The sequence below is a fragment of the Phragmites australis genome, chromosome 8 (assembly GCF_958298935.1).
Source record: "Phragmites australis chromosome 8, lpPhrAust1.1, whole genome shotgun sequence".
NCBI classification, from domain to species: Eukaryota; Viridiplantae; Streptophyta; class Magnoliopsida; order Poales; family Poaceae; genus Phragmites; species Phragmites australis.
In genome coordinates this window covers 21,034,338-21,055,595 of record NC_084928.1, presented here as the reverse complement: position 1 = coordinate 21,055,595, position 21,258 = coordinate 21,034,338, and the positions used below count along the sequence as shown (strand labels likewise).

Here is a 21,258-nt window from a genome sequence, read left to right as displayed (position 1 = left end):
TTTGGGTTGGCTTTGGCATTGATGACTTGCTCATATTGGAATGAGCCAACTTAAGAAGGCATTCAAGAATGGAATGGTGGTCGGCTTGAAGGATGTAATCTTCGAGAAGAACAAATTGTGTAGTGCTTGCCAAGCGGGAAAGCAAGTTGCAAGCTCACATCCTTACAAGGCTATGATGTCTATATCAAGACCCTTGGATCTACTACACATGGACCTCTTCGGACCAACCACCTACAAATGTCTTGGTGGTAATCTCTATTGCTTTGTCATTGTTGATGATTATACAAGATACACTTGGACATTCTTTCTAGATGACAAGAGCAAGACCGTTGGGATCTTCAAAAAATTTACAAAGAGGGCTCAAAATGAGTTTGATGCAACATCAGTGAAGATCTGAAGCGACAACGGGATGGAGTTCAAGAATACTCAAGTTGAAGAGTTTTGTGAAGAAAGAGGCAAGCATGAGTTTTCATCTACCTACACTCCTCAACAAAATGGTGTGGTGCAGAGGAAGAACAAGACATTGATTACACTTGCAAGAGATATGTTGGATGAGTATGGTATGCCGGAGAAGTCTTGGGCGGAAGTAATCAACACTGCATGCCATGTGTCAAATAGTGTGTATCTCCACCGACTATTGAAGAAGACGCCATACGAGCTTCTTATTGGGAGGAAGCCCAATATCTCCTACTTCCGGGTGTTTGGTTGTAAGTGCTTCATCTTTAAAAAGAGAGAATGCCTAGGGAAGTTTAAGCGTTATTGTGATATTGGATTTCTTGTTGGTTATGCATCTAACTCCAAAGCATATAGAGTATTCAATAATGCCACCGGTTTTGTTGAAGAAACATGTGATGTGGAGTTTGATGAATCTAATGGCTCCCAAGGAGAAGGTATTGCTTGTGATGATGTAGGTGATGAACCTTTGAGAGAAGTGATGAAAAAGATGGCCATTGGGGATGTCAAGCCTAAGGAGGATGACGAAGACATGCCTACTACTTCCACTCCATATACCTCCTTAGCACCCCAAGTGGATCAAGATGAAGAAAAGAATGAACAACATCTTCTAATACATGATACACACATCTCTCAAGTGGAAGCTCAAGCTCAAGCTCAAGACGTTGGACCACCGCAAGACACACCACAAGAGCCACAAGTGAAACATACTCATATCTCAAAGGATCATCCAATTGATTTGATCATTGGGAGTCCATCAAAGGGAGTAAGAACTCGCTCTCAATACGCTTCATTTTGTGAGTATTACTCATTTGTTTCTTGTGTGGAACCCACTCATGTAGAAAAAGCCCTCATGGATCTGGATTGGGTGATGGAAATGCAAGATGAACTTAACAACTTCACCCGCAATGAAGTTTGGATACTTGAAGAGAGGCCTCAAGACAAGAACATCATTGGTACAAAATGGGTCTTCCGCAACAAACAAGACAAAAATGGTGTGGTGGTTCAAAACAAGGCAAGATTAGTTGCTCAAGGTTTTACACAAGTGGAAGGCTTGGATTTCAGGGAAACATTCGCTCCCGTGGCAAGACTAGAAGCTATACGTATCCTTCTTGCATTTGCTTCACATCATAACATTAAGCTTTAACAAATGGATCTGAAGATTGCATTCTTAAATGGCTTCATAAATGAACTTGTATATGTTGAACAACCTCCCGATTTTGAGGACCATAGATATCCTAATTATATCTACATGTTGTACAAGGCACTCTACGGACTCAAGCAAGCCCCAAGAGATTGTTACGAGAGTCTTCGTGACTTACTAATCAATCAAGGATTCAAGATTGGAAGCATGGACACCATATTGTTCACAAAAACCATTGACAATGAGCTTTTTCTTTGTCAAATTTATGTTGAAGATATAATCTTTGGTTCAACTAATAAGGAATTTTGCAACGAATTCAGGGACTTGATGTCAAAAGAGTTTGAGATGTCAATGATTGGTGAGCTCAACTACTTCCTTGGGGTCAAATCAAGCAATTGAAGGAATGAACTTTCATCCATCAAGAGAAGTACATGAAGGATATTCTAAAGAAATTGAAAATCGATGATTGCAAGCCAATCAAGACTCCAATGCCTATAAATGTACATCTTGACTTGGATGAATCAGGTAAATCGATTGACCAATCCTTACCGCATCTAGGCCCGATATTATGTTTAGTGTATGCATGTGCGCTCACTTTCAAGCTAATCCTAAAGAATCTCATCTTAGCGCCGTAAAATGAATCTTGAAATATCTTAAGCATGCACCTAGCATAGGCTTGTGGTATCCCGATGCCATGTGGATGTAAGAGTACTTCGGGTGGGTGCCACTTGCTAGGGTGGTCCCTTGTTTCTTGGTCTTCTAAGAAGCAAAATTCCATAGCTTTGTCTACTGCGGAAGCCAAATATATAGCCGCCGAAGCATGTTGTGTTCAAATCTTTTATATGAAGCAAATCTTGTTAGACTTTGGTGTTAATTAAGAGAAGGTTCCACTCCTTTGTGACAATGAGAGTGCTGTAAAAATTATAAATAATCCAATTCAACACTCTCGCACAAAGAACAATGATATTCTCCATCACTTCCTTAGAGATCATGTGGCTAAAATGATATATCTCTTAGTGGTGTAAGGTCGGAAGATCAATTGGCGGATATCTTCACAAAACCTATAGATGAAGCCACATTTAGTAGGTTGCAAAGTGAGCTAAACGTTATAGATGCTTCAAATATCATGTGATGCTTTTGTCATATAGATGCATTCATGATAGGCGCTTGTCTAACCTTCTCAAGATAGTGGTGAACGTGGGGTTTGCTTGAGACGATGGTTCCCTAGTTTCTCTCAAGGCATGTTATTGGGTTTACCATGAAGAAGCTTGAAAAGGGAAGTAATATAACAAGATAGTTTAATTTATGCTATGCACTCACATGCCATATAATTTGCACTCATGTTTAAATTCATACACTTGTTATGCATTGCATGCGCATTGGCGGTAGAGATCACAAAGGAGAATATCACTATTTGAGAATGTTGTTTGCTTTTCATGTGAACATACACCTCTATAAGTGTGATTAGAAATATATAAGTGCTTAATGCCTATTGAGTCATGTCCTAGCGAATTTAAAGCCTTAATCTTTGAATTCATAGGCAATATGGCTCAAACATTTCGTTGGAGTTTTCCTCCTCTTTCTTAGTCTTTTATTGCCTATTTAGAAATTATTATAATATAGTATTTTGGCAAATATTTGAAAATAAGTGTTTGAGAGGGCGAGATTTCACTCAAACTGGTCCAAACATGTGTTTTTGTTGTGTGGTTATTTGAAGTTTGGACTCAGCGCGAGATTTTAGTTCAGCAAAAATCTTTCCTTCTCACCGGATGATCTGATGCTCTCTTGGTTATTCTCAATGGATCATCCGATGCATGGTTATCGGCATTTGCTAAGATCTTTGGAATTCTATCTGGTGCTCTTCAAGTTGGCGTCACCGGATCTTCCGGTGTTCTTTTTAGAGGCAGAGAATTCCCAGTGGAAAGAAATAGTCCAGCGAGTTCAAAGTTCACTTCACCGGACCATCCGGTGTGCTTATTGGAATTTTTAAGACAAAATGGTCTGCTGAATATATGGTCAGACGTCGGACTATCTGGTGTTCAGTTTTCAGCGGAGATGCAAAATTTCAAAGGTTTTGTTAAATGGAGCGGTGCTTTTTCCAGTGCTCATTCCTGTCGTCACCGGACAATCCGCTGTTCATATTTTCGGTGGGACCCACCTGTCATATATCTCTCATCCGATTGCAGCCATCCTGAAATCTCCAACGCCGCCACCGCAGTCTGTCTCGATGCTGCCGCTAGAACTCACCGTCGGCCATCAAGGAGCTCCCCTCAAGTCATCAGATTCTTCTCTCTCTCTCGTGGTGAGCTCATTTTTGTCGAGTTTTTCCAAATTCTCTAAACCCTAGCTCGAATTTAAATTCACTCAAATTTTGTGCAAAATTTGAGCAAAATTGAGTCAAATTGTTTCAATTAAGGTCATATCTTATGCAATTGGACCTCAATTAGTGTCACAATCTTGAATCCCTAGCATGTTCATCAAAATTCTCCTCAAATTAGGGCTTACGATCAATTTCGGGCAAATTTCATTAAATTTCAAACTCCCAAAACTCTCGCTCATCCATATTGCATCTTTTGATATTCTAGATGGGTCATGAGCGTTGCGACAAGGGCAAGGCCATCGAGCAGCCTAAGAAGAAAAAAACAAAAGAGCAGAAGGAGTGGGATCGAGCGATTGTAGCTGCCGATGCTCTAGTTCCTCAGCGAGGGTTGTAGATCAGAGACACAGATACGACTCCACTGCGTCGGTCCACCCGCACTCCTCAGAATGGTGGGTTGGGATCAATTTCATCCTGCCAGGAGAGCCGAAAGAGGGCTCATTAGGAGCCTCAGGGAGAGTCTGAGTCAAAGCTGTCAGAGCAGCCACGACCTCAGGGGGAGATCAAGTTACTGGACTTGACTTCTTACAAGTCCTCTAGGATTAAGAAGCTCAGATTTGTGCCGATTGACGAGTGGTTTACCCCATAGAGGGACGAGGGGGTCAACCCCAGGTTTTGGACTATTCTCCAGGAGAGCTTTCACGCTTCTTATCTTAGGAGGAGAGTCAGTCTGAGCATGCACAAGAAGATTAACTGGCATTATCTTGAGTTGGCAGCTGGTGGAGTTGATATGAGAGCTCATTTTGAGTCTATTCCTGGACTAGCTGAGTTGGTGTCTGGAGTGGGCCAGTATGTTGAGGATTGGGTGAGAGTGTTCTATGCCACGGTCTGGATAGCACCTAAGAGGAACTTTATTCAGTTTATGTTCCAGAGTGAGAGCTTCAGACTCTACCGGAACAACACTTTAGAGGCATTGGGTCTTCAGGCAAGCTCCCGTTGGTTACACGAGATTGTTCATCCTCATGCTCACCCACTCCACCGTCCTCTCGTTGGTGGAGTCTTCCCGACAGACGATGAGATCCGATCAATTTTTAGGCCGCCTTTTGCTCCAGGATCACCGAGAGTGCTAGATATGCTAACTCCTAAGGCAAAGGCTTTACATATGGCATTGAGATGCAACCTTCTTCTGAGGATTGCATATGGAGAGGCGATCACCAGTTTGGAGCAATGGCTGATACTCTCCATCCTCACTTACTAGAGATTTGATGTGGTTGACTTGATTCTTTGTGAGATTGAGGATGTGATTGTTGACGGGATGACCATGACTAGACAGCAGCCTTATGCACATTTCATATCCCACATGATTGCACACTCGATCAGATTCCCTCATTTCGGCCAGGCCTACGAGCAGTCGCCTACACACTATAATGTGTATGCTCCCACAACACCTTCAGACAGGTGATGAGGCTAGCGTGCGATGTTTCATGCTCAGGAGAAGATGCCCGCTGATGTTCGAGAGAGAGCAGCAGCAGCGGCCGAGGAAGAGCTCCTGCACGCATTCTTCTTGAGTGACAGTGACTTGAATTCTTCAGATCTTGAGTTCTTCCCACCAGTCGCTAGGTCACATGATGCTGAGGCTGGAGGGTCTTCTCAGGCTATTCCCACTTCTACAGTACCTTCAGTACCTAAGACAACGATCTCCGTGCCCCTGCTGCACCTCCATCAGAGTTCATTCTTATTCTTCAACAGATGCAGCAGCAACAGGTAGCCCAGGTAGAGCAGCAGGCTAAGCTATAGGTAGACATGCTTCGGCAGTAGGAGCAGGAGCTCATGATGATGCAGTCACTCCAGCAGCAGTAGGCTACCTTAGCAGCTCTTCAGGCTGATCGAGAGAACAATGACCACATGTTCACTTTTATCTCTGGATGTCTTGGGTCTCTCTTTCAGGCATTAGGTCTTCAGCTCCTAGTTGCTCCTCGGGCGCCAGGCCCAGCACCTAGTCCTCTCCCAGGCAGTGTCAGTGGTCTCTTGGGAACACCAGTGTCTGCATTCCCTTTGTCACCCCTCTTCAATACTGGTGTATTTTCTCAACCTGCTGGGACTACGACGAGGCCAAATCTCCCTTCATTGTGTACTCCTATGACTAGCGCTCTTCATTTTGAGGAATCTCTACAGCTGACTGTGCCTTCTCAACAACCATCCGTTCAGACTCCTCCAGTCATTCAGTCTGCTTTCAGGGAGCTTGATGCAACACTTCAGGAGATGGCTACTCAGGGCACCACTACTGCTACCAGCTCAGCCCCAACTACAGTCTTAGAGGCACCGTCAGACCTAGCTCAGCCTCCTCAGCTAGCCGTTAGCCCCGCAACTGTTGAGCTATTGGATTCAGATATAGACTCAGGCTCACAGTTCGAGGTGCAATCTTCGCCAGCAGCGCCGACTTCCTCCTCTCCTCCAGATGTTTAGGAGTGTGCTCTTTTTGGTGCTTAGATGCCAAAGGGGGAGAGAGTCTAGGTGATAGGGGGAGTCTTTTGGAGAGAGGTAGATGAGTGACTAGTGAGCTTTTTAGTTCATAGACTTAGGGGGAGCTTTGGTAGTATAGGGTCGGAGTGTTGGATTTTCATGGATTTTGATGTAGTGACAAGCTATTTGTTTCTTAATCAATGTGTTTTGCTTGTCATCGCATTCTGTTCCCTTTCGTGCTCTATTTAATTCTTATTCGACTAGCATGATAGGTTGTTCTAGTACTAGGTTTTCTCTTGCTTATTTGTTATATGTCGTTGTATGCCTAGTTTGATAGGGTGTTCTTCATTCTCATTTCCTTATTTCTTTGTGTTGTCACCAATCACCAAAAGGGGGAATTTTTAGCATCGAGCCCCCTAGGTAAGTGGTAAGTGTTTCGGTGATTAATGACAATAATATCATTGTGACTAATGCGTATGTTTTGAAGAAATTCAAATTCTTTAATTCACAATGATTGAATGGTTTTTCTTTGTCCCTCATGGAATTCTATTGGTCGATCAAAGGACTTTTGCGTCAAGATTAAGGATCTTCTAGTTCTAAGTGTCACAAGGTGATGAAGGACACTTGGAGTAGTTATAGGTCTTCTTTTGTCTTTTGACCTTACTATAAAGGGGGGCTAAGTGTTGTAACCCTACCTAGTTGAGTCTATCCATAGTTGGATGCACACTTGAGAAAATCTAGCACTAGGTAGCTCAAAGAAATCCATGGGTGAGAAGTTGAGAAGTTAGAACTCAAAGTCGATTGAATTGGACGAGTTCCAAGAAGTTTGTTCTCACCAGATTGTCCTGTGTGAGAAGGATTGTACTCACCGGACTATTTGTCTTTTCTGAGAAGACTTCAACTGAACTCACGGGATTGTCCGGTGATGGAAGGAATTATACACCGAAGCATTTAACAAAAGAGGCATTTTCAGATAAATTTGAAGTTATATGCACCGGATTATCCAGTGATCTGAAGGATTCATACACCGGACCATTTAACAAAAGCTTAGTATTTTTGGAGAAAATCATGACCGCATTATCCAGTGACTTAAAGGAGTCATCACTGGACTATTTAACAGAAGTTTCGTATTTTTGGAGGAAATAGAGTATAACTCACCAGACTATCCGGTGATGCTATATGGAAGAACACTGGAGCATTTTGCAATGGCTACTGACAACTGTCAAATCGGCATGCGGAAAAAGTTAACTCACTGGATTGTCCGGTGTTAACAGAGCCGTGTGCACCCAGAAAAAGTGAGTGGTTGGGCAATGGCTATATTTGGATCTCTAGTCTATATATACCTCCTCACTTGGTTTCATTTGCCTCTCTTGCAATCCAGAAGCATTCATACACATTGTGTGTCATCTAGAGGTAAGGGAGAGCACTTGAAGTGATTTGCAAGTTCTTAATTGAAGATTAAGGAGTCCATTAGTGCTCCAAGAGTAGTGAGTGTGCATCTAGCTGTTGTTTTAGGCTTGATTGGGATCAAGTGAACCAGTTAGCTTGTTACTCTTGGTGGTTGGCAACACCTAGCTGGTCGTGGAGATTGGAGGTGTTCTCGGTGAGTTCTTGGAGGTTTTGTGGGAGCCCCGAGAAGCTCATGTACTTGGTTTAATGCTCATCAATCTGGAGATGGAGAAGTGGCAATCGCTAGTGAGCACTTGAATCTCGGTGACTCAAGGGGGAGTGACATCCTTGTGTGGATGCTCTAACGAGGATTCGTGGAGAGTGCCAACTCTTCAATACCTCAGGAAGAACTTGGTGTCCTCTTTCCCTACTCTTGATACATTCTGTATTTTGCTTCTACCATGCAAGTTTCAATTCCACGCTTTACTTATGTTCTATATGCTTGCATGTGTGTTCTTATCTTTCTAGCTTGCTAGGCCATCTAGTTGCTTTATAGGCTAAGGTTGCTTCTTGTTCTAGAAATTGGTAGTTGGTTTAGTTTTTAATTAGTTCCCTATTCACCCTTCCCCCTCTATGGCCATTAGATCCTTTCACCCAGATCTGAGGAGGGGCCTTGTATTGAAAGAAGGGCGGGGCGGGACCTTACATGGCAGTTGGATTTTGGATGTGTTATTCCTACATACAGATTTAGAAACAAAAAGCACTTGATTTAGATTACATATCCGTTCCACATATATTTGCAATTTATATATCTCCAAAATTTGCTCAGCTAAAGATTGAAGAGGTCATTGAGTCAACGTAAACATCTTATTAATATTTGTTTACAATCAAAATAGGTTTAATTTTTTACATTTTATGAGTTGAACTAATGCTTCATGTCCATATACTTGTTTTGCTTTTTCGTAGTTTATACGAGCAAGTAGGATGTTACAGAGTGTTGATAGTAAAAATGACATGGCTTGAATTTTTTAGACACTAGATAGTTCTATACTTAAAGTCGTGTCATCATCGGACTATCCGATGTGCATAAGGGTGATTCCTTGTAGAGAGTTTGCACTCCGGAAAAAAATTATCTGGCGCAAACCTTCGTTGAGTACATGTTAGTCGTCGGAACGTCCGGTGAACATCAGAGTAGAGTTTAGGGTTCCACCTAAAATAAACTCACCAGATGATCCAGCGCTCAAATATTTACTCTCACCGGATCATCCGGCATAATAAGAATTGATACAGCTGGGTAATGGAGATATATAGTTATTAGTAGTTTGCTCTGTTACAAATATTAGTTGAATATGGCCACCAGTGGATTAACTTAGCTATGATTAATGAAATAATTAAATCAATATTGCCGAGTAATAAGAGTAAGAATATTTGTTATTTAGCTTGGCTAATGCTTGATTTAAAATCTGTTGATAGTCAAAGTTGGCACTTCATGGTTTGAAACATGCAAAATATGACAGACTGTAGTGTTTCGGCTTTAAATCATTGACAAAGCATTAGCCGATTTCAATTAGCTTGGTTCCAGCCACCAACACAGTAACACTGGCTTGTAATATTTTATTGGGAGGAGGTGGCAGCACGGCGCATGCTAATGATTAGCTAATCATTGTTTAACTACTAGGTTTATTAATACATGTTAATGGCAGGCTAAAGACCATTAGAAAGAGATAGATTTTTTACATGGCCGAATAGAAGGTATTTTCGATTGAAGAGTTAGAGATGTAATCTCCATATTTGGAGACGTTTCTGAATAGGATTTTTATATCGGTTTGGGAGGTTGCATGCAGCATCACGATGTGATATAACCGAACATATTTGGGAAAATTTGTTACAAGACACATTAGAAGTTTGGTTTTTGTCACATGAATAATTTTTCTTAATGTATGCTGTTGGACACTACTAAAATATGATTATTTATTGGAACACACTCTAGCTATTAAAATAGTCATTTCCTGCTTGTGAGGAGAGAGAAAGGGTGTGAAAAGTCTATTTTGCCCTTGGTTAAGGTTGGGCCCACAAATCAACTTTTCTTCCTCTCCTTTGCCAATCTGTGGGCCCGCATGGCAGTGTGAGGATGGGGTGCCACAAGATAAGGCTGGCGACTTCTTTTCGTGCAGCTCACGGAGAAAGGAGAGAGAGACACAGGAGGGAGAGGAGGTTGGAGGGGAGGAATAGAGAGGGAGGTGAGGGCACACCATGGGTAGAGAGGAGCTTGGGTGGAGTGGTTGCCGGTCGGAGATACGCGAGCGAGCGATGTGGCACAGGCCTAGCGGGACCCAGCTGGCGGCGTAGGAGGCGGATCACAACCCTCCTGAGTAGCAGTGGAAGCCGTCACCCTCCCATGCCTCCTCCGTGGTGTGGAGGGTCTCGCCCAGGAGGACAACACCAGGGCGCGAGGGGGAGTCCGTTTGGAGTGAAGGCGACGACATGCGGTAGCGAGAGCATGGCCAAAAGGTGGCCATGGCGGATGACGATCATCGAGCCCTGGTGGCGGCACGCTACGGCGAGGGAAGGAGGGAGAGAAGGGGCGCTAAAAGCTTACTGGCTCGTGGGCGACCTTGTGGCAGGGTCAATCTGTACGGGGGATGGCTAGAGCAGGGCGGTCAACAGAGGGGGAGCTCGGTAGCTGGTGTTGGAGAAGAAGGCGACACAATGCTAGCACTGATTGGTGAGGGGGTTCGGGGAGGTGGTGGATGAGCTCGCCATGGTCTGCTCCTTCGGTTCCCAGTGGTGGAGAAGGCAGGGAGGCGGCCAGGATGGCAAGCTCATCCACTGCGTTGCGTGCTCTCGCTGGCTAGCCTGCTACAATGACGGAACGAAGAGGAGATAGCAGAGGGTGGCGGAAGAAGAAAGGAAAAGGGAACGAGAGAGACAGGATGATGCGTGGGCCTAGTAATGCAGAAGGGTACTAAGGACATTTTGAAAATTTTCTTCCTCTTAATCAATCAAATATTATATTTTAATAGGCTCGATGTGTTTCAACAAATAACTACATTTGAGTAGTGTTCGATAATATATATTAAAAAAATTGTGTCCTATAATAAAAACCACACTTCTAGTGTGTCCTGTAGCAAATTTTCTCAACATATTTTGCTTCGGTGAAAGCTTGGCCTTGAGGTAACGTGATGGACTTAGTTGAGAGGTGAAGACTGATTGAATCAACATAATCATCAAACACAAAACATATCTATTTTCTTCGTTTCCTTTTCTAACTAGAACTAGAATAGCTATACTTTGCTAATTTGTCCTGTAAATCAGTCGTGTGCTCCTATGAAATTGAAGTAGATATTCTTTACCATTTTTGCTTGTAAAACAACGGGTTCTTCACTATAATTAAAGAATTATTACTTTTACTAGTTTGGTTGAAAACTAGTTGTGCGTTTTCATGAAAATAAAACAACCTAGTTATTGACAACCTCGTGTGTTGATTTTTAGTGTCAACACAATTTAACTACTCCACTGGGAATCGATTGGTTCGGATATAGGTTACGACCAAAGTGTTTCCTAGCCGATTATTGAATTGATCTATTATTTGTTTTTCTCCGTCGGGTCTCAACTCTCAAGGCCGACTGCGCTGCCGCTTGCCGCGCGCCTGCCGTGCGCTTGTGGCCGTCCGCCATTTGTCGCTTGTGTCTGCGCGCTGTCGCATGCGACCGCGTGGTGCTGCCCGCTGCCGCGTGCTGTCGCGTGCGTCCGCGCACCTGCTCTGCGCGCTGTGTTTGCCTGTTGCTCCAAGCTGCCGCTGTGTGCTGCGTTCTACTACGTACTGTTGCTGCAGGAGGACAACATCAACATGCTTGCACATGAGGAATTTCCTGAAGATGGCGTTGTTATGCTTTCAGAAAACAAGACAAGGCATCATTAAAGTAAAGGAATTGCTATCCGTCTTCAATATGCTAAATAAGGTACAATCTGCAAGCATATTACATGTTTCCCAATCTCATCTTGCAGTTACAATTGATAAATCCGTCGATGTTGCTATATTTATGTTTAAGAAATTTGATACATTGGTTAGAAATTTAGATCATATATTGGACAATTGCTTTAGATCTTTAGCTATTAATTTGCAAAGTGATGATTCACAACAGCCCATGCCAAGTAGTGTACATGCTTCAAATTTTAATGCCACTAGCACCATACAACATGAACCTGTGTTTTCTAATATATCAGCAATGTTTATATCACCTCCAATATCGCAAACTAGTGTGCCGATGAACGATCAGCATGACCGAATTATTATGATGGTCTAGTCAATTATTTTGAACATAACTTTAGTACTATACAATGAGTTAATGTTATACAAACTCAGCCTATGATCGAGCAACATGTACGGCTTGAAAGTAGTAGGGGACAAAAGGCTACTATTTTGGGAGAGTATTTTAATGCAAATCTTAAGGGTGTGGTACAAACTGTTGAAACTCAAGCTAATTTTCAAAAAAAATGCATGGTATTACTACAGTAGGTATAGCTGAACTTAATGATAGTGCACTAGAAAAAACAGTGGCCGAACCTACATGCAGTTCGGACAACACATGTGCATCTGGGGTGCCCAAAACATGCGCGTTGTTCGGTTTGTGCTAAAACAAATGAAGATCATCATAGCACAAAAACAGTAGAAAACATGCTTCATATAGACTAAAAGTGTGGTACCTATTTATGAAAGACCGTACCCTGATCATATTGATACGGTCCCATACCCGTAAGGATTTGAAGTGTGAGAATTTATAAAATTCACGGGTGAGGACCATAGAGCATGTCAGCCAATTTGTTACACAATGTAGAGAGGCTGGTAGTAGTGATGCATTAAAATTGAAATTATTCTCGTTCTCATTGTCGGGTATTGCATTTACATGGTTTACTTTACTTGCTCCAAATTCAATTCATAGTTGGTCACAAATAAAACATAAGTTTCAAGATTATTTTTATGATAGAAATTCAAAAATTAAACTTGATGAAGTTAAAGAGACCGATATTAGTAACAGTTCTAAGATATCGGACAAGACAAGTACAAGCAAATGTGTAGCCGAATAGTTAGATGTGAAATCTAAACCATTCATTTGTTTAGCTTTAAAGCCGTCTTCATAAAAGAATTGGTTAAAAAAGAAAAAATATGCATTTGATACGGCTAAAGATCAGATTTTTGATATCCTATTACGAGAAAAACATATTAGATTATTTGATCATCATGTTATACCATCACATGAGGAATTGAAAGGACGTTCATATTGCAAGTGGCATAGTTTGTTTACTCATAGTACTAATGATTGTAATTTGTTTCGCTGGCAAATACATTCGATTATTAATGAAGGTCGATTAAAGTTTACAAATCATCTAGAGATAGAGAGGCATAGAGTAAAACAATCTCTCCTTGTAAGTATGATGGATTGTGAAGATAAGAAAATATTGATTCGGCCAGAAAAGGATGATGCAACCAAAGGAGAGAAAATAGCAATAGATAACAAGTTTATTAATAATAGAACTAAAAAGACTAACAAAATGTATGGGAAAAAGAATAATATGGTTTGGGTCTCTAAAGGTAGTGGACAAATTAAAGCAAAGGATAGTGTTCAAGCATTTATTGCTAGAATTACATCAAATACGAAGCCAAACATGATATTCAAACAACTGGATAAATATAAAAATAAAAAGACTCATCAACATGATTTTGATCAGGCGAAGGCATCAAAGAAACGACCACGAGGTCAAAAGTTTGCATCCAGTCATCAAAATCATTGACGACCACGCCATCGATATTCATTACCTGCCTCACTGATGCCTGTATCGTGGAATCCATTCCCACATATGTCAGTTTATCCTTCATGGTTTTAGTATGGTTCTTAGATGCTATTTTATAAGTCTTTATATTCTAGTTAGGCATTACTGAGACAAGATGGATGCATATAACAAAAAGGGCAAAAAAGCGGCAAATTGAAAATTAGATTATGTATTAGTACCGTTTATTAGAATTTTATTTCGATTATGTGAAGATCTTTAAGATAAATATGTGAACTAAAATACAACCGATGTTTGGTTGATCATCGCCCTCAAAAAGCACAAAAGGTTTAGAGTAGTTTAGTTTCTTCTTCTCCTCCCCGTCCGAACTCTGCGCATACGGCTGGCCTTTTCTTCTCATCCGAGCGCACCTCGCCTCGACCCGCGTTCCTTCGTGCTGTGCGCGATGATCGGCTGTAGGAGCCGATCTACCATAGCCGCATGTCTGTGCGCGGCTCCTCTGTGTTCGCGTGAAGGGTCCAGCCTCTACCTGTGCTGGCGGTCATCACAGACAGGACAGCGCACCTCGCCGGTCTCCTGTGCCGCGCGTCATCACGTGAAGAGAGCTCGAGCGATTGTTACGCGAAGGTGCTACTATCTCCATGTGCTTCCATGTCTGCAGCCGACCGACATCACAGCTCCTAAGTGAAGCACAGGCCCGAGGAATTGAATACCGTGTGCTGCTGTCCGCACATTGTGCTAGCTACCACTCCAAAGTAATTTGAGTATTGCTACTGGTACTGGGTCAGGGGATTAATGGTTTAACTGTTGCGTAAAAATCGTGTCAACATAAATTGACGATGATATTTGATCGGATATCGGTGTTAGGTATAGTAATATATTTAATAACCGAAATTGATATGGAGTAGGCAAGCGGTAAGTATTTGGTAAAGATCGAAATATATGTATCAATGTTGCTTGCTGAGATTTTATTTCAGTTACATATAAATGCTTGGAGAAATACATACCTGCCCAATGATTTATTTATCATCGTCCTAAGAAACAAGCATGACTGATGTATAGTTGGCCATCGTTCTAAGCAAATAGCCAAAGTAAGTGACATGTGGTTCATGATTGTTTCTAGGTGCAAGTATTTTTCAGTACGTAATCTTTACCGAAAAATAGGAGAGCGTGTGTTCATAGTAAAAAATGATAGAGCTAGAATTTTTTATATACCAAATAGTCTGGTGCTTAATACCATGTCATCATCGGACTATCCGATATGCATAAGGGTGATTCCTTATAGGGAGTTTGCTCTCTTGAAAAAATTATCCGGCGCAAACCTCCAGTGAGTATAGGTCAGTCGTCGAAACATCCAGTGGATATCAGAGCAGAGTTTAGGGTTGCATCCAAGATGCACTGACCGGATGATCCAGCGTTTCAAACATTTATTCTCGCCGGACCATCTAGCGTAATCAGAATTGATACAGCTAGGTAATGAATATATAGAGTGATTATTAGTTTGCTCTGTTACAAATCATTGACAAGGCATTAGCCGATTTCAATTAGCTTGGTTCCAGCCACTAACACAGTAAAACTGGCTTGTAACATTTTATTGGGAGGAGGTGGCAGCATGGCGCATGCTAATGATTAGCTAATCATTGTTTAACAACTGGGTTTATTAATACATGTTGATGGCATGTTAAAGACCATTAGAAAGAGATAGATTTTTTACATGGCCGAATAAGGTATTTTCGATTGAAGAGTTAGAGATGTAATCTCCATATTTGGAGACGCTTCTGAATAGTAATTTTATTTTGGTTTTGGAGGTTGCATGCAGCATCACGATGTGATATGACCCAACATATTTTCCTTCAGTGAAAGCTTGGCCATGGGGTAACGTGATCGAGTCGGTTTCTCGTGGAAATTGGTCATGGTGGAGAAATATTGGCCAAGTCGATGTTGGCTAGGGAAAAGTGTAGATCAGCAACCCTTATAAATAGTTGAGGGGAACATAAAGCGTATCTATTTTCTTCATTTACTTTCTGTTCTCCCGAGAAGTAGATTTAGAATAGCTATGATTTGCAGATTTGTCCCATAAATCAGTCGCGTGCTTCTACAAAATTGGAGTATATATTCTTTGCTGTTTTTCTTGTAAAATAGCTAGTTATTCGCTGTAATTGGAGAATTATCCCCCTTGCCAGTTTACTTAAAAACTAGTCGTTCGCTTCCACGAAAGTGAAGCAATCTGATTATTGGTGGCCTCGTGTGTTGATTTTTGGTGTCAACCTAGGGCTGTATTTTAGTAACTTTTATTCTTAGAATACACACACATTTCTATACTTCTGTATCGTAGAGATTTGACAAGTTCATCTCGGATGCAGTGGTACCAGCAACAGCTCTTCCTCTTGATACGGAACCTGCCCTTGGAATTGTGATGCCAATTGAGACACTTCATAGAATCTTGCATATGGATGCTACCACTTAAAAGTAGCGTAGACACATTATAACTTGTGAACTATTAAATGCTACAATCAAAGAACATCTGAAGCTATCAAATTCACGGGCATGTAGAGGTGTTAATCACATCAATTTCACCAATATAATGTTAGAGTCATAATGATATAACTGTGAACTTATATGCTTATATGCTCATAATGATATGATGTTACAATTATTCTGGAATTGCCTAAAGTACATAGCTGTTCTTAAGAAAAAAAATTAATAAGTCAATGGAAATTGGATCAAAGGTTCAACATGATTATAATGAGTGCATCAAAGGTACTCAGGGAACAAATTGGTACCAACATAGTTTTTATTATACAAATTGTATGCTATTACAACAATTGGACATATTAGGCTGGAACATGTACAACAATGGAACCTCAAACGATTAAACATGTACAAGAACCACACTTTAGACTACATCATTTCTTGGCATGTCCATGCATCACGAATGGTTTAATTCCATATTTCAGCATGATCTCGTGAAGGCAGCAATTAGCTAGGAGCAGAAAAAGAACAACCAAAACATGGTTTCAAAGTATGAAACTGTAAATGCAGTAATGGTTTGTGTTTCCTTCTATGTCATCATAGATGGCCTTAGAAACATGAACATCACCATTCACCAACATTGAAGATGTTACCATTGAGAGGGAGAAAATTGAAGAGATTGCATGCTATCACAGAGCATCAGCCATCATTAGCCATCACAAAGCATCGGCCATCACAGAGCATTAACATCATAAAGGCTCTCAAACCTTAATCACATACACATAGGAGCGGCAGAGGATCACCTATGGGGATCCGGGCAGTCGATGGAGAGTGAGAGCTTGGGCAGCCAGCCATGAGGAAGAAGACAAAGGAGGTTGCTGGGGAGGTCACCGTGGAGGAGGTCGCATGGAGGAGGTCGCCGGGAAGGAGGTCGCATGGAGGAGGTCGCTAGGGAGTAGGACACGCGTAGGGGGAGGAGGTCGCTAGGGAGGAGGTCACGTGGAGGAGGTCGCAGGGGAGGAGGTCGCGTAGAGGAGGTCACCGGGGAGGAGTCCTCCGGCTTCGAGTCACTTCTGGAGGAGGCGGTGGTAGGCTACGTTGCAGCGCATCGGGGAGGAGGCAGCATCGGGAGGAGGAGCGGCCATCGGCAAAGCGCAAAGGAGGCGGCACGTTGGTCTGAAATGCTAAATATTGTGAGCGAGGTTCTAAGTGCTGCATATATACATAAAGCATCAGTGCCGAGTTGTAACTAATACCGGCACTAATACATTTATCGGTGCCGGTTCTAGTTTCGACCCGGCACTGATATTTTTTATATTTTTTCCGGGAAATATTCTTCTATTACATATTAAGCATATTAGTTAATACATGCACTAAATATAAATTAAAGTATATTATTACTCTATACATGCCCTCCATATAAATTAAAACATATTCTTACATCATCCATACATGTTCTCGATATAAATTAAAGCTTATCCTAAATTTATACAACTCTCAGGTCCTTACTATGTCAATGAAATTATGCACTTTGAATATTTGGATACAATGTTCAATTATCATTCTAATGATGTTTGAGCCATGCCTTGACTGTGTATCAATTTTGAGTAAAACAACTCAAAAAATCAACTTGTTCGGTTAAAGCTTCACAACATGAAAGCTTATCTTAAATTTATACAAATTTCAGCAAATACATGAAAGCTACTTTCATTAAATGATTAATGCTTCGTAATGGTAACGACATATGAAGTTAGCTTCCTTAGTGTCATCAATGAGATGCAGTTCGATATTCTCTCCAAAAGGAGGTAGGTCGTCGAATTTATCGTAGTTTTCTTCATCGACAACATCCTCAATATCGACAATCTTTCTTTTTCTTTGAAGAACTGTGTGACGCTCCTCCTTTTTAGCTAGATCCAGGCCCTTTAAATAGAAGACTTGTACAACATCCTTGGCAAGCATGAATGGTTCTTCTTTGTATCCGACGAGTTTGAGGTCCACGGTAGTCATATCATACTTGTCAACCTTGACTCTCTCTGGGAGTCTAACCCATTGGCACCGAAACAGAGGGACCATCAACTCGCCATATTCAAGCTCCCAAATCTCCTCAATGAATCCATAATAGGTCTCCCTATTACCAGCGTGGTCATAGGCATCAATACGGACACCGCTATTTTGCTGTCTTGTGCTCTCGTATAAAGTCTATAGCTGTTAATCTTGTATGCTTGGAATGTGCAAATCTTAGTTGACATGCCATTAGCCAGTAGTTCCAACAGAGCATCATCGGTATCCTTACCCATCATGTGTTTATGTAACCAATTATCGAAATTATCTCTGTACTCTCTTGCGATCCAATTATCTGATTTTATTGGATTTGTGGAGCGTAGCATGCTCACGTGCATATGGACATACAGGCCCACTATAAGTGATTGTTGCAGAACTGTAAAATATGTTTGAGTGAATGAAACATGATCTTTGATATGGATTGAAGTATGACCTATCATCCCTGTCCCCTTTAGCCTCCCCTCGTAGCAAGATACAGGCATATCAATCGCATTCAGTTTGTCAATTCAAAACTCAATGACCTCATCTGTACTCCACCCTTAGGCAATGCAACCTTCTGGGCGACCTCGATTATGAGCATATTTCTTCATAACTCACATGAACCTTTCAAAGGATACATCTAATGCAGAAATACGGGGCCAAGACTCTTTATCTCACCTACAATGTGAACAATTAGATGGGACATTATATCAAAAAATGTCGAAGGAAAAATAGTCTCAAAAGACATTTAGATGGACCATGTCTTCCTGCAGCTTTGTCAGTTTGTTTGGATCAATGACCTTTTGTGAAATTGCGTTGAAGAACGAACATAGCTTTACTATTAGGTCTCAGACCTTATTCGGCAGAATACCGCTAAGTACAATTAGAACCATCTGCATCATTATCACGTGACAATCATGAGACTTCATACTAACTAACTATTATCTTTCATGTTTACTAAGCTCCTGATGCTCAAGGAGTAACCAGTCAGAACTTTGACATCACGAAAGCCACCACACAGACTAATCATCTCTTCCTTGCTCATAGTGTAGCATGTTGTGGGAAGTTTCTGTTTGCCATTGTCTAATTGTATGTAATGTAGGTACTTCCTAAGGTTGATTTCTTCCAGGTCTAACCGTGCATTAAATGTATCTTTTGTTTTACCAGATACGTCTAGTAAGGTACCAATCAAGCTATTAAGCATATTCTTCTCCATGTGCATGACGTCGATTGCGTGCCGGGCCATAAGATACTTCTAATGAGGCAGCAACCAAAATATTGATATCTTTTTTCCATAGAAGCATGTTGCCCAGCCAGGATTTTTGTACTACCTAGCCCCTTTCCAAGTACAATTATAAGTGTCTTTACCATCTTAACATTCTCCACTACGAATTTTTGGAGCTTGACGAGGCTTCACTGTCCCATCAAAAGCTATATTATTCTTGCGGTATAGAAGATCTGGACGAAGGAACCAACGGTAACCCATGAAGATTATTTTTCGACTGTTCGTCAGCCATCACCCCCTATTTTCTACAAGCACTGAACATATCCATTGTACCCTTTTTATAGTCTGCCATGATAGGATACCAAGAGCAGACCAATCTGAGATCATTACAAATAGCATTGTGCGTAGGATAAAATTCTCACGTCTGTACTTATTCCATACACGTACACCATCTTTCCACAATACAAGAAGATCTTCAACCCATGGTTTGTGGTACACATCGATATCGTTGCCTGATTGATTCGGCTCACTAATCAATAAAGGCATCATAAGGTACTTCAGTTTCATACACATCCAAGGTGGAAGGTTGTAAATACATAGAGTCACGAGCCAAATGTTATGAGTACTTTTCGTGTTGCCAAAAGGATTCATCTCATCTATACTCAACTAGAACCTTATATTACTCACTTTTCATATCTAAATTCCTTGTATTTGGTATCGAATCTCCTCCATTGCATACCATCAACAGGGTGTCTAAGCATTCCATCTTTCTTGTGTTGTTCAACGTGCCATCGCATCAATTTGGCATTCTCTTTGTTAGCAAATAATCGCGTCAAATAGAGGATTATATGGAAATACCAAACCACCTTAACTGGGGGTCTTTTCTTCCTTCTCTTCACCCCCACGCCATTGCTCTCTATATCATTAACGTTGTGTTTGTACCATGGTGCATTGCAAACGCGACACGCTTCCAAGTCTACATTCGCGCCACGAAACAATATGTAGTTATTTCCACATGCATGTATTTTCTCTACTTCGAATCCCAACAGGCAAACAACCTGCTTGGCATGATACGTGTTTTTGAGCAACAAGTTACCCTTTGGAAGCAATTTTCTTAAAAATTCTAACAATTCATTGAAGTCTTTATCGACCCAACCATTGCTAACCTTCATTTGCATCTGTGTTAGCACCACATGCGACTTGTTGTGCTGATCTTGACATCTCAGGTAAACTGGTGTTTTAGAGTCCTCTACTATGCGCTAGAACTTTTGATGTTATCTTTTACTAGTGAAGTTCCCCTCCCCATCATGCAATATTTGTTCTATGTTGTCTTCATTATTTCCAATAAAAGTATTATCTCCATCGTTCTTGACAAAAGTATCTTCAAATGCCGACATATCGAAGTCTTTGTTAGTCATCATATTGTTGCCTCCATCTTGTTCGGTTGGTGGTTGCACTTCATGCACAACATCCTCAAGTCACCGTGCTCAGTCCAATGGGTATAGCCTGCCTTGAAACCCCTACGAATCAAGTGTGCAAAAATATGTTATATATTTGAAAACTACTTCTCATTCTTGCAATCGATATAGGAACAACATATATAGTGATCAGCATGCTTCATTTTTAGCTTCTTGTACACCGCGACAGTCCTCAAAAAAGCCTCAACGCCAATAACGAACTCTGGCCCTCGATCCTTGTACATCCATCACCAATGCATGTGCAAATCATTATAATTAAACCCTTATAATCATTAAATAGTTTAAAATCTAGAACAAATTCAATGAATTACCTTGCATCTTGATTGGCCCTTATTTGAGGGTCTATCTCCTTCCCGTACTTGGGCCAGGTCAGGGGACCTGCCTTCCAAAGGCTTCTATGTCCAATTGCGACCTGTTGGTGGGCGTGTCATTCCTACAATACAGTATTCTATCAATTGTGTTAAATTCACTACGTTGATTAATGAAT

The 21,258-nt window shown here is 41.3% G+C and overlaps 1 protein-coding gene across 2 annotated transcripts in view; it reads left to right on the top strand.

The window, feature by feature from the left end:
- The first annotated feature begins 19,368 nt into the window (after positions 1 to 19,368).
- The window catches only part of LOC133926769 (BURP domain-containing protein 12-like), a 76,384-nt gene continuing 74,494 nt past the window's right edge, over positions 19,369 to 21,258 (top strand). For both annotated transcript variants that reach the window (XM_062372841.1, XM_062372840.1), the window contains exon 1: positions 19,369 to 19,372. In XM_062372841.1, the coding sequence (XP_062228825.1) occupies positions 19,371 to 19,372 (2 nt within the window). In that variant the 5' untranslated portion in view covers positions 19,369 to 19,370. The remainder of the gene's footprint in view (positions 19,373 to 21,258) is intronic.